Genomic DNA, 14,326 nt, shown 5'->3' with positions numbered 1-14,326 from the left:
AACATACAGACACAGGCTACTGACACAGACTTGTATAACTTTGACAGCTGTGTTTAGTTGTAATGTCTACTCATCAGAAAGTGTAACAGACAGGCAGGACAGACAGGACAGAAAGGACAGACAGGCAGGACAGACAGACAGGCAGGACAGACAGGACAGACAGGACAGAAAGGACATACAGGCAGGACAGGCAGGACAGACAGGACAGAAAGGACAGACAGGCATACAGGCATGACAGACAGACAGGACAGGCAGGACAGACAGACAGACAGACAGACAGACAGACAGACAGACAGACAGGACAGGAAGACAGACAGACAGACAGACAGACAGACAGACAGACAGACAGACAGACAGACAGACAGACAGACAGACAGACAGACAGACAGACAGACAGACAGACAGACAGACAGACAGACAGACAGACAGGACAGCAGTGCTTTGGGTCCTGACTTTGATTAACAGACCCTTCATATAGTACATGGGAATGAATATATACCCAGTTTCTCCTTCATTTTATTCATAGCTATGGTGTTTAGTAGCGTTGTGATAGTGTTGCGTCATGGCTGGGATCCCTGCTCTGTCTCACTGGCCTAATAAGAGTCCATGTAATTACATGTGGCCCACCTGGGCAAGCTGACCGGCCTGGCACTGCAGACTGGCTATGGGATAGTTCTGTGGCACAGGTCTGTCTGGTTCAGGTTCCTACGCAGGTGTATTTCCGAACTGAAACACAGAGATCTCGCTTTGAGCAATACGGGCGTCTGGAGAGCTCTCTGTTGTAAATACCCCACCCACCCTTCTATTCACTCTCCCATTTGCACTCTCTCTCTTTCTCTCTTTCTCTCTCTCTCTCTGTCTGTCTGTCTCTCTCTGTCTGTCTGTCTGTCTTTCTCTCTCGCTCTCTCTCTCTCTCTCTCTCTGTCTCTCTCTCTCTGTCTCTCTCTCTCTCTCTCTCTCTCTCTCTCTCTCTCTGTCTCTCTCTCTCTCTCTCTCTCTTTCTCTCTACCTGTCTCTCTCTCTGTCTCTCTCTGTCTCTCTCTCTACCTGTCTCTCTCTCTACCCGTCTCTCTCTCTCTCTCTCTCTCTCTGTCTCTCTCTGTCTCTCTCTCTCTCTCTCTCTCTCTCTCTCTCTCTCTCTCTCCTCTCTCTCTCTCTCTGTCTCTCTCTCTCTCTCTTTCTCTCTACCTGTCTCTCTCTCTCTCTGTCTCTCTCTCTCTGTCTCTCTCTCTACCTGGCTCTCTCTCTACCCGTCTCGCTCTCTCTCTCTCTCTCTCTGTCTCTCTCTCTCTGTCTCTCTCTCTCTCTCTCTCTCTCTCTCTCTCTCTCTCTGTCTCTCTCTGTCTCTCTCTGTCTCTCTGTCTCTCTGTCTCTCTCTGTCTCTCTCTCTGTCTGTTTTCTCTTTTTTGGCATGGGAAACATGTTTACATTGCCAAAGCAAGTGAAATAGACAAACAAAAGTTCAATAAACAAGGGAAATAAACAATCAGAAATGAACGGTAAACATAACACTCACAAAAGTTTGAAGAGAATATAGACATTTCAATGATGTGCAAATAGTTGAAGTATGAAAGGGAACACTATCTATACAGCAGTATGTGGACACCCCTTCAAATTAGTGGATTCGGCTATTTCAGCCAAACCACGGCGTATAAAATCTCCAAAGACAAACATTGGCAGTAGAACGGCCTTCCTTTATGAGCTCAGTGACTTTCAACGTGGCACCGTCATAGGATGCCACCTTTCCAAACAAGTCAGTTTGTCAAATTTCTGCCCTGCTAGAGCTGCTAGAGCTGCTAGAGCTGCCCAGGTCAACTATAACTGCTGTTATTGTGAAGTGGAAACGTCTAGGAGCAACAACGGCTCAGCCGCGAAGTGGTAGGCCACGGAAGCTCACAGAACGAGACCGCCGAAATACTGAAATACTCTGTCCTCGGGTTGCAACACTCACTACCGAGTTCCAAACTGCCTCTGGAAGCAACGTCAGCACAAGAACTGTTTGTCGGGAGCTTCGTGAAATGGGTTTCCACGGCCGAGCAGCTGCACACAAGCCTAAGATCACCATTGCGCAATGCCAAGCGTCAGCTGGAGTGGTGGAAAGCTCACCGCCATTGGACTCTGGAGCAGTGGAAACGTGTTCTCTGGAGTGATGAATCACGCTTCACCATCTGGCAGTCCTGTTAATTAATCTGGGTTTGGCGGATGCCAGGAGAACGCTACCGGCCCCAATGCATAGTGCCAACTTTAAAGTTGGTCTGGGGCTGTTTTTCATGGTTCAGGCCCCTTAGTTTCAGTGAAGTGAAATCTTAACACTACAGTATACATTGACATTCTAGATGATTCTGTGCTTCCAACTTTGTGGCAACAGAGTTGCCTCTTCCTGCTCCTCCTCGACCTCTTCCTGCTCCTCCTCGACCTCTTCCTGCTCCTCTTGCTCCTCCTCGACCTCTGCCTGCTCCTCCTGCTCCTCTTCCTTCTCCTCCTCCGCGACCTCTTCCTGCTCCTACTACTGCCACCTACTACCATACCCTGTTCAAAGGCACTTACAGTGCATTCGGAAATATTCAGACCCTATACTTTTTCCACATTTTGTTATGTTACAGCCTTATTCTAAAATGCATTTTAAAAAGTCCCTCATTAATCACAATGCCCCATAATGACAAAGCGAAAACAGGTTTTTAGAAATGTTTGCAAATGTATTACAAATAAAAAAACAGATACCTTATTTACGTAAGTATTCAGACCCTTTTTGCTATGAGACTCGAAATTGAGCTCCAGTGCTTCCTGTTTCCATTGATCATCCTTAAATGTTTCTACAACTTTAAATTTAATTGATTGGAGATGATTTGGAAAGGCACACACCTGTCTATATAAGGTTCCACAGTTGACTGTGCATGACAGAGCAGAAACCAAGCCATGAGGTCGAAGGAATTGTCTGTAGAGCTCCAAGACAGGATTGTGTCGAGACAGATCTGGGGAAGGGTACCAAAACATTTCTGCAGCATTGAACGTCCCCAGTGGCATCCATCATTTTGAAATGGAAGAAGTTTGGAACCACCAAGACTCTTCCTAGAGCTGGCCGCCCGGCCAAACTGAGTAATCGGGGGAGTGGGGCCTTGGTCAGGGAGGTCACCAAGAACCCAATGGTCACTGACAGAGCTCCAGAGCTCCTCTGTGGAGAATCTTCCAGAAGGACAACCATCTCTGCAGCACTCCACCAATCAGGCCTTTACGGTAGAGTGGCCAGATGGAAGCCACTCCTCAGTAAAAGGCACATGACAGCCCGCTTGGAGTTTGCCAAAAGGCACCTAAAGGAATCTCAGACCATGAGAAACAAGATTCTCTGGTCTGATGAAACGAAGATTGAACTCTTAGGCCTGAATGTCAAGCATCACATCTGGAGGAAATCAGGCACCATCCCTACGGTGAAGCATGGTGGTGGCAGCATCATGATGTGGGGATGTTTTTCAGCGGCAGGGGCTGGGAGACTTATCCGGATCGAGGGAAAGAAGAATGGAGCAAAGTACAGAGAGATTCTTGATGAAAACCTGCTCCAGAGCTCTCAGGACCTCAGACTGGGGTGAAGGATCAACTTCCAACAGGACAACGACGCTAAGCACACAGCCAAGACAACACAGGAGTGGCTTCGGGACGAGTCTCTGAATGTCCTTGAGTGGCCCAGCCAAATCAAAAGCTGAGAACATGTGTAGACCTTACCGTGAAATGCTTACTTACAAGCCCTTAACCAACAGTGCATTTCAAAGAAAGAGTTTGGCCAAATTAACAAAAGTAAAAAAAACAATAACGAGGCTATATACCGGGGTACCGGTACCAAGTCAATGTGCGGGGGTACAGGTTAGTCGCGGTAATTTGTACATGTAGGTAGTGGTGAAGTGACTATGCATAGATAATAAACAGTGAGTAGCAGCAGTATACAAACAAATGGGGGGGGGGGGGGGGTCAATGTAAATAATCCAGTGGCCATTGGGGTAATTGTTTAGCAGTCTTATGGCTTTGTGGTAGAAGCTGTTAAGGAGCCTTTTGGTCCTAGACTTTGCCATGCGGTAGCAGAGAAATCAGTCTGTGACTTGGGTGACAGGGGTCTTTGACAATTTTTTGGCCTTTCCTCTGACACCGCCTAGTATATAGGTCCTGGATGGCAGGAAGCTTGGCCCCAGTGATGTACTGGGCCGTACGCACTACCCTCTGTAGCGCCTTGTGGTCGGAGGCTGAGCAGTTTCTATACCAGGCGGTGATGCAACCAGTCAGGATGCTCTCAATGGTGCAGCTGTAGAAATTTTTGAGGATCTGGGGACCCATGTCAAATCTTTTCAGTCTCCTGAGGGGGAATAGGTGTTGTCGTACCCTCTTCTCGACTGTCTTAGCGTGTTTTAGACCATGATTGTTAGTTGGTTATATGGACACCAAGGAACTTTAAACTCTCGACCCGTTGACATTAATGGGGGCTTGTTCGGCCCGCATTTTCCTGTTGTCCACGATCAGCTCCTTTGTCTTGCTCACATTGAAGGAGAGGTTGTTGTCCTGGCACCACATGGCCATGTCTCTGACCTCCTCCCTATAGGCTTTCTCATTGTTGTCTGTGATCAGGCCTACCACTGTTGTGTCGTCAGTAAACTTAAGGATGGTGTTGGAGTAATGTTTGGCCACGCAGTTGTGGGTGAACAGGGAGTACAGGAGGGGACTAAGCACACAACCCTGAGGGGCCCCCGTGTTGAGGATCAGCTTAGCAGATGTGTTGTTACCTACCCTTACCACCTGGGGGCAGCCTGTCAGGAAGTCCAGGATCCAGTTGCAGAGGGATGTGCTTAGTCCCAGAGTCCTTAGTTTAGTGATGAGCTTTGTGGCCACTATGGTGTTGAATGCTGAGCTGTAGTCTATGAATAGCATTCTCACATAGGTATTCCTTTTGTCCAGGTGGGAAAGGGCCGTGTGGAGCGCAATAGAGATTGCATCATCTGTGGATCTGTTGGGGCGGTATGCAAATTGGAGTTGCTCTAGGGTATCCGGGCAGATGCTGTCGATGTGAGCCATGACCAGCCTTTCAAAGCACTTCCTGGCTATGGGGCGGTAATCATTTAGGCAGGTTACCTTCGCTTTCTTGGGTTCAGGGACAATGGTGGTCTGCTTGAAACATGTACGTATTGCAAACTCACTCAGGGAGAGGTTGAAAATGTCAGTGAAGACACTTGCCAGTTGGTCTGCGCATGCTCTGAGTACACGTCCTGGTAATCCATCTGGGCCCACGGCTTTGTGAATGTTGACCTGTTTAAAGGTCTTGCTCACATTGGCTACTGAGAGCGTTATCATGCAGTCGTCTAGAACAGCTGGTGCTCTCATGCATGCTTCAGTGTTGCTTGCCTTGAATCGAGCATAAAAGGCATTTAGCTCGTCTGGTAGGCTTGCGTCACTGGGCAGCTCGCGTCTGGGTTTCCCTTTGTAGTCCGCAATAGTTTGCAAGCCCTGCCACAGCCGACTGGTGTCAGAGCCGGTATAGTAGGATTCAATCTTAGTTCTGTATTGACACTTTGCTTGTTTAAGGTTTCGTCTGAGGGCATAGCAGGATTTCTCATAAGCGTCTGGATTTGTGTCCCGCTCCTTGAAAGCGGCAGCTCTAGCCTTTAGCTCGATGCGAATGTTGCCTGTAATCCATGGCTTCTGGCTGGGGTATGTACGTACGGTCACTGTGGGGATGACGTCGTCGATGCACTTATTGATGAAGCCGATGACTGAGGTGATATACTCCTCAATGCCATTGGATGAATCCCGGAACATATTCCAGTCTGTGCTGCAAAACAGTCCTGTAGCGTAGCATCCGCGTTATCTGACCACTTCCATATTGAGCTGGTACTTCCTGCTTTAGTTTTAGCTTGTACGCAGGAATCAGGAGGATAGAATTATAGTCAGATTTGCCAAATGGAGGGCGAGGGAGAGCTTTATATGCATCTCTGTGTGTGGGGAAAAAAAAGGTGGTCTCAAGTATTTTTTTTTTGTGATATGCTGGTAAAGGTAAAGCATTTTCTTGTTTACTTATGGCCTTATACAGTTAGTTGAGTGCGGTCTTAGTGCCAGCATCGGTTCGTGGTTGTAAATAGACGGCTACGAATAATATAGATGAGAACTCTCTTGGTAGATAGTGTGGTCTACAGCTTATCATAAGGTACTCTACCTCAGGCGAGCAAAACCTAAAGACTTCTTTAATATTAGACATCGCAAACCAGCTGTTATTGACAAATAGACACACAGCCTCGTCTTACCAGACACAGCTTCTCTGTCCTGCCGGTACATGGAAAATCCCGCCAGTTCTATATTATCTGTGTTGTCGTTCAGCAACGACATGGTGAAACTTAAAATATTACAGTTTTTAATGTCTCGTTGGTAGTATAGTCTTGATCGTAGGTCATCCATTTTGTTTTCTAATGATTGCACCAATAGAACGAATGGCAGAAGGCAGCCCGACCTTTTTCTCCGTCTTTTCTTCACGCAAATGACTGGGATAATCCCAAGAAAGCAGTATATCCTTCACGTCGGACTCATTAAAGAAAAACTATTCTTCCAGATCGAGTTGAGTATTCGCTGTTTTGATGTCCAGAAGTTATTTTCAGTCATAAGAGACGGTAGCAGCAACATTATGTACAAAATAATAATTTAAAAAAAGTTACAAACAATCTGAAAAAACGAACAAAATAGCAGAGTTGGTTAGGAGCATGTAAAATGTCAGCCATCCCCTTTGGCGCCATTCTAACATCAGCTGCCACCGATCTGTGTTTCAGTGTCTGTTAGTTATGTCTGTTTTTTGATTGCACCTGTTTTGTGTTTGTCATTAGTGGGGGGGTATTTAGTCTGTCTGTGTTTAGTTAGGATTCGTGCGGGATTGTTCTTTGTTACGTGTGGTGTTATATTGTTTGGGTTACGACTTATTGTATAGGCAGTGGGGTTGCCGGGCTGCGCCCCGTCTGCCTGTTGAGCGGAGCTTCTTTTAGTCTTTTTGACTGTTGTGCTCCCAGCCGTACATGGATTTTGCCTTTGGATTTATTAAATCACGTTTGTTCCAACGGACCTCAGTCTCCTGCGCTTGACTCATCCTAAAACAGTTCTATCCGCTCGTGACACATCCTCTCTGGCGCCATTCTAACATCATTGCAGAGACCTGAAAATAGCTGCGCAGCGACGCTCCCCATCCAACCTGACAGAGTTTGAGAGGATCTGCAGAGAAGAATGAGAGAAACTCCCAAAATACAGGTGTGCCAAGCTTGTAGCATCATACCCAACAAGACTCGCGGCTGTAATCGCTGCCAGAGGTTCTTCAACAAAGGACTGCGTAATGGGTCTGAATACTTATGTAAATGTGATATTTCATTATTTTATTTTTTGTATACATTTGCAAACATTTTTAAAAACCTGTTTTTGCTTTGTCATTGTGTGTAGATTGAGGCAAAACATTTTTTTTTACCAATTTTAGAAATAAGGCTGTAAAGTAACAACATTTTGAAATAGTGAAGGGGTCTAAATACTTTCGGGAATGCACTATAAATATTTTGTCTTGCCCTTTCACCCTCTGAATGGCACACACACAATCCATGTCTCAATTGTCTCAAGGCTTAAAAATTCCTTCTTTAACCTGTCTCCTCCCCTTCATCTACACTGATTGAAGTGGATTTAACAAGTGGTTTCAATAAAAGGATCACAGCTTTCGTATATATTCACCTGGTCAGTCTATGTTCATAATTGGTGCTGCACTCTATAAAGTCACAATAAATACAGGGAATAAAGTCAAGACGTTGGGATTGCTGATACCAGTTCAAAGACGGGTCTACAGTACCTTCAATGAATGTGATATGTGTTTGGTAATGTTAAGTCTGCTAGTCTTTTTAGTTAAGGTCTGCTAGTCGCTCTAGATAAGGTCTGCTAGTCGCTCTAGATCAGGTCTGCTGGTCGCTCTAGATCAGGTCTGCTGGTCGCTCTAGATCAGGTCTGCTGGTCACTCCAGATCAGGTCTGCTGGTCGCTCTAGATCAGGTCTGCTAATCGCTCTAGATCAGGTCTGCCGGTCGCTCTAGATCAGGTCTGCTGGTCGCTCTAGATCAGGTCTGCCGGTCACTCTAGATCAGGTCTGCCGGTCGCTCTAGATCAGGTCTGCCGGTCGCTCTAGATCAGGTCTGCCGGTCGCTCTAGATCAGGTCTGCCGGTCGCTCTAGATCAGGTCTGCCGGTCGCTCTAGATAAGGTCTGCCGGTCGCTCTAGATCAGGTCTGCTGGTCGCTCTAGATAAGGTCTGCTGGTCGCTCTAGATAAGGTCTGCTGGTCGCTCTAGATCAGGTCTGCTGGTCGCTGTAGATGAGGTCTGCTAGTCGCTGTAGATCAGGTCTGCTAGTCGCTCTAGATCAGGTCTGCAAGTTACCTCTAGATCAGGTCTGCCGGTCACTCTAGATCAGGTCTGCCGGTCGCTCTAGATCAGGTCTGCCGGTCGCTCTAGATCAGGTCTGCCGGTCGCTCTAGATCAGGTCTGCCGGTCGCTCTAGATCAGGTCTGCTGGTCGCTCTAGATAAGGTCTGCTGGTCGCTCTAGATCAGGTCTGCTGGTCGCTCTAGATAAGGTCTGCTGGTCGCTCTAGATAAGGTCTGCTGGTCGCTCTAGATCAGGTCTGCTGGTCGCTGTAGATGAGGTCTGCTAGTCGCTGTAGATCAGGTCTGCTAGTCGCTCTAGATCAGGTCTGCAAGTTACCTCTAGATCAGGTCTGCTGGTCGCTCTAGATCAGGTCTGCTGGTCGCTCTAGATAAGGTCTGCTAGTTACCTCTAGATCAGGTCTGCTGGTCGCTCTAGTTAAGGTCTGCTGGTCGCTCTAGATCAGGTCTGCCGGTCGCTCTAGATCAGGTCTGCCGGTTACCTCTAGATCAGGTCTGCTGGTCACTCTAGATCAGGTCTGCTGGTCGCTGTAGATCAGGTCTGCTGGTCGCTGTAGATCAGGTCTGCTGGTCGCTCTAGATCAGGTCTGCTGGTCGCTCTAGATAAGGTCTGCTGGTCGCTCTAGATCAGGTCTGCTGGTCGCTGTAGATGAGGTCTGCTAGTCGCTGTAGATCAGGTCTGCTAGTCGCTCTAGATCAGGTCTGCAAGTTACCTCTAGATCAGGTCTGCTGGTCGCTCTAGATCAGGTCTGCTGGTCGCTCTAGATAAGGTCTGCTAGTTACCTCTAGATCAGGTCTGCTGGTCGCTCTAGTTAAGGTCTGCTGGTCGCTCTAGATCAGGTCTGCCGGTCGCTCTAGATCAGGTCTGCCGGTTACCTCTAGATCAGGTCTGCTGGTCACTCTAGATCAGGTCTGCTGGTCGCTGTTGATCAGGTCTGCTTGTCGCTGTAGATCAGGTCTGCTGGTCGCTCTAGATCAGGTCTGCTGGTCGCTCTAGATCAGGTCTGCTGGTCGCTCTAGATCAGGTCTGCTGGTCGCTCTAGATCAGGTCTGCTGGTCGCTCTAGATCAGGTCTGCTGGTCGCTCTAGATCAGGTCTGCTGGTCGCTCTAGATCAGGTCTGCTGGTCGCTCTAGATAAGGTCTGCTGGTCGCTCTAGATCAGGTCTGCTGGTTGCTCTAGATCAGGTCTGCTAGTCGCTCTAGATCAGGTCTGCAAGTTACCTCTAGATCAAGTCTGCTAGTCGTTGTTTTGTCATTCATGGTACAGTGTGTTGACAATGTGTTGTTTTTGTTTCTTGTTGTTTCCAGGCTAGGCTTCCCCATGATGCTAATGACCTGTACTGTTGGAATGTGTTACCTGCTGGCGACAATCATCGGACTGGGATGGACCCTCTAACCTGCTCCTCTCCGCACTACCAAAAGAGAGACTGTTTGACTGAACGTGTAGAGAGAGTTACAGAGAGTTTCAAAATGTTGGACGCAGCTCGAAAGCTACATGGAGATCAATCGTTCCTTCACAGATTCAAAAGTTTCAGCTCATTTGGAAAGTGGTGGACATCATCTTGATCGCCTAGTCACATTTACAGTTATGACACGCAGTAGTTAGCCTACAACAGCGATGTGTTGAACATGAGGAAAACAAGCTAAACCAAGTGACTGGATCAGCAAACAGAGCATGGCCAGGGCTTTTCTGCACGATACGGCCTCAGTCTATAGATCGGTGCTCTTCAGTCTACAGCCCTCTCTAATCTCTCCATGGTGCTCTTCAGTCTACAGCCCTCTCTAATCTCTCCATGGTGCTCTTCAGTCTACAGCCCTCTCTAATCTCTCCATGGTGCTCTTCAGTCTACAGGCCTCTCTAATCTCTCCATGGTGCTCTTCAGTCTACAGCCCTCTCTAATCTCTCCATGGTGCTCTTCAGTCTACAGCCCTCTCTAATCTCTCCATGGTGCTCTTCAGTCTACAGGCCTCTCTAATCTCTCCATGGTGCTCTTCATTCTACAGCCCTCTCTAATCTCTCCATGGTGCTCTTCAGTCTACAGGCCTCTCTAATCTCTCCATGGTGCTCTTCATTCTACAGCCCTCTCTAATCTCTCCATGGTGCTCTTCATTCTACAGCCCTCTCCATGGTGCTCTTCATTCTACAGCCCTCTCTTATCTCTCCATGGTGCTCTTCATTCTACAGCCCTCTCTAATCTCTCCATGGTGCTCTTCAGTCTACAGGCCTCTCTAATCTCTCCATGGTGCTCTTCATTCTACAGCCCTCTCTAATCTCTCCATGGTGCTCTTCATTCTACAGCCCTCTCCATGGTGCTCTTCATTCTACAGCCCTCTCTTATCTCTCCATGGTGCTCTTCATTCTACAGCCCTCTCTTATCTCTTCATGGTGCTCTTCAGTCTACAGCCCTCTCTAATCTCTCCATGGTGCTCTTCATTCTACAGCCCTCTCTAATCTCTCCATGGTGCTCTGTAGGTCCACAGGGCTCTCCATGGTGCTCTTTAGATCCACAGGGCTCTCCATGGTGCTCTTTAGATCCGCAGGGCTCTCCATGGTGCTCTTTAGATCAGCAGGGCTCTCCATGGTGCTCTTTAGATCCACAGGGCTCTCCATGGTGCTCTTTAGATCCACAGGGCTCTCCATGGGGCTCTTTAGATCCGCAGGGCTCTCCATGGTGCTCTTTAGATCCACAGGGCTCTCCATGGTGCTCTTTAGATCAGCAGGGCTCTCCATGGTGCTCTTTAGATCCACAGGGCTCTCCATGGTGCTCTTTAGATCCACAGGGCTCTCCATGGTGCTCTTTAGATCCACAGGGCTCTCCACGGTGCTCTTTAGATCCACAGGGCTCTCCACGGTGCTCTTTAGATCCACAGGGCTCTCCACGGTGCTCTTTAGATCCACAGGGCTCTCCATGGTGCTCTTTAGATCCGCAGGGCTCTCCATGGTGCTCTTTAGATCAGCAGGGCTCTCCATGGTGCTCTTTAGATCCACAGGGCTCTCCATGGTGCTCTTTAGATCAGCAGGGCTCTCCATGGTGCTCTTTAGATCCACAGGGCTCTCCATGGTGCTCTGTAGATCCACAGGGCTCTCCATGGTGCTCTGTAGATCCACAGGGCTCTCCATGGTGCTCTTTAGATCCACAGGGCTCTCCATGGTGCTCTTTAGATCCACAGGGCTCTCCATGGTGCTCTTTAGATCCACAGGGCTCTCCATGGTGCTCTGTAGATCCACAGGGTTCTCAATGGTGCTCTTTAGATCCACAGGGCTCTCCATGGTGCTCTTTAGATCCACAGAGCACTCCATGGTGCTCTTTAGATCCACAGGGCTCTCCATGGTGCTCTTTAGATCAGCAGGGCTCTCCATGGTGCTCTGTAGATCCACAGGGCTCTCCATGGTGCTCTGTAGATCCACAGGGCTCTCCATGGTGCTCTGTAGATCCACAGGGCTCTCCATGGTGCTCTTTAGATCCACAGGGCTCTCCATGGTGCTCTGTAGATCCACAGGGCTCTCCGTGGTGCTCTGTAGATCCACAGGGCTCTCCATGGTGCTCTTTAGATCCACAGGGCTCTCCATGGTGCTCTTTAGATCCACAGGGCTCTTTATGGTGCTCTGTAGATCCACAGGGCTCTCCATGGTGCTCTGTAGATCCACAGGGCTCTCCATGGTGCTCTTTAGATCCACAGGGCTCTCCATGGTGCTCTGTAGATCCACAGGGCTCTCCATGGTGCTCTGTAGATCCACAGGGCTCTCCATGGTGCTTCTGCTTATATGGGTATATTATGAAAATATTTCGATTTTTTTCATGCCATTTCTTTGGTACTCAAACATCTGAATCAGCTCAGCTACATTATATGGATTCATTGTCATGCCGCTGTTACCCAACAAAAGGGATGTTTCTGTGGCCTATTAAAAGGTTGTGTGTAGTAACCTGACTTTGGGCTGGATTCAATTAGATTGACACTCGCATAGCTGATGTTCTGACGGTGTCGGAGCTTGAACTGCGTCAGAGCTGTCAAATCCACAAGCTGCATGTTGCGATACCTTATCGTGGACAGCGGTGGAAAAAGTACCCAACCCTCATACTTGAGTAAAAGTAAAGATACCTTAATAGAAAATGACTCAAGTAAAAGTAAATGTCACCAAGTAAAATAATACTTGAGTCATTTTCTATTAAGGTATCTTTACTTTTAAAAGTATTTGATTTAAAATATATTTAAGTATCAAAAGTAAAAGTAAACATTTCAAATTCATTATATTATTAAGCAAACCAGATGGCACCATTTTCTTGTTTTTCAATTTTTTTCTAATGTACAATATTTTCTTAAGGAATGTAGTGAAGTAAAAGTATTCAAAAATGTAAATAGTAAAGTACAGATACCCTAAAAAACTACTTAAGTAGTACTTTAAAGTATTTTTACTTAAGTACTTTACACCACTGATCATGGACACTGCCATTGGATACAATGGAACCACACCCCACAATAATCTGACAAATCACATGCAGCCGCGTTGGAAGGTCATGCAGCCGCGTTAGAAGGTCATGCAGCCGCGTTAGAAGGTCATGCAGCCGTGTTAGAAATTCATGCAGCCGTGTTAGAAGTTCATGCAGCCGCGTTAGAAGTTCATGCAGCTGCGTTAGGTCACGCAGCCGCGTTAGAAGATTCATGCAGCCGCGTTAGAAGATTCATGCAGCCGCGTTAGAAGATTCATGCAGCCGCGTTAGAAGATTCATGCAGCCGCGTTAGAAGAGTCATGCAGCCGCGTTAGAAGAGTCATGCAGCCGCGTTAGAAGAGTCATGCAGCCGCGTTAGAAGTTCATGCAGCCGCGTTAGAAGTTCATGCAGCCGCGTTAGAAGTTCACGCAGCCGCGTTAGAAGGTCATGCAGCCGCGTTAGGTCATGCAGCCGCGTTAGAAGATTCACGCAGCCGCGTTAGAAGAGTCATGCAGCCGCGTTAGAAGAGTCATGCAGCCGCATTAGAAGGTCATGCAGCCGCGTTAGAAGGTCATGCAGCCGCGTTAGAAGGTCATGCAGCCGCGTTAGAAGATTCATGCAGCCGCGTTAGAAGATTCATGCAGCCTCGTTAGAAGATTCATGCAGCCGCGTTAGAAGATTCATGCAGCCGCGTTAGAAGATTCATGCAGCCGCGTTAGAAGATTCATGCAGCCGCGTTAGAAGGTCATGCAGCCGCGTTAGAAGGTCATGCAGCCGCGTTAGAAGTTCATGCAGCCGCGTTAGAAGATTCATGCAGCCGTGTTAGGTCATGCAGCCGCGTTAGAAGGTCATGCAGCCGCGTTAGAAGATTCATGCAGCCGCGTTAGAAGGTCATGCAGCCACGTTAGAAGTTCATGCAGCCGCGTTAGAAGATTCATGCAGCCGTGTTAGGTCATGCAGCCGCGTTACAACATCAAACACTCGAATTAGACTGACGGCTATTAACCCTCTCATCCAAATGAACATGAAAACAAACACTAGCCAAACATCAATGGGTTGACATTGAGAGTCATTATTTCTAATCGATAGGTCCGTTCTGAACTTCTTAACGCATTATGGATAATAAGGACACGCGAGCAGCTGCTCACCAATATATCAGCTCATTCCACCGTCACACCTCCAACACCGCCCACAACATCTGCTATACGAATGTCGGCCAACGCCGGTTTCCGCTGGTTACCGCCGGTTACCGCTGGTTACCGCCGGTTACCGCCGGTTACCGCCGGTTACCGCCGGTTACCGCCGGTTACCGCCGGTTACCGCCGGTTACCGCCGGTTAACGCCGGTTACCGCCGGTTACCGCCGATTACCGCCGGTTACCGGCGGTTTCCGCCGGTTACCGCTGGTTAACGCTGGTTACCGCTGGTTACCGCCGGTTACCGCTCGATCTGATGGAATCCAGGTCTTAGTGTC

The 14,326-nt window shown here is 48.1% G+C and overlaps 1 protein-coding gene across 1 annotated transcript in view; it reads left to right on the top strand.

Moving 5' to 3' along the window:
• The window catches only part of oca2 (oculocutaneous albinism II), a 172,973-nt gene extending 160,621 nt beyond the window's left edge, over window positions 1-12,352 (top strand). Inside the window, exon 24 of the mRNA XM_029708344.1 lies at window positions 9,731-12,352. Coding sequence (XP_029564204.1) covers window positions 9,731-9,818 — 88 coding nt within the window. The 3' untranslated portion in view covers window positions 9,819-12,352. The remainder of the gene's footprint in view (window positions 1-9,730) is intronic.
• The last annotated feature ends 1,974 nt before the right edge of the window (window positions 12,353-14,326 follow it).

Source organism: Salmo trutta, chromosome 22 (assembly GCF_901001165.1).
Source record: "Salmo trutta chromosome 22, fSalTru1.1, whole genome shotgun sequence".
Lineage (NCBI taxonomy): Eukaryota > Metazoa > Chordata > Actinopteri > Salmoniformes > Salmonidae > Salmo > Salmo trutta.
The sequence above is the reverse complement of the archived record's forward strand: the minus strand, read 5'-3'. Positions and strand labels throughout refer to the sequence as shown.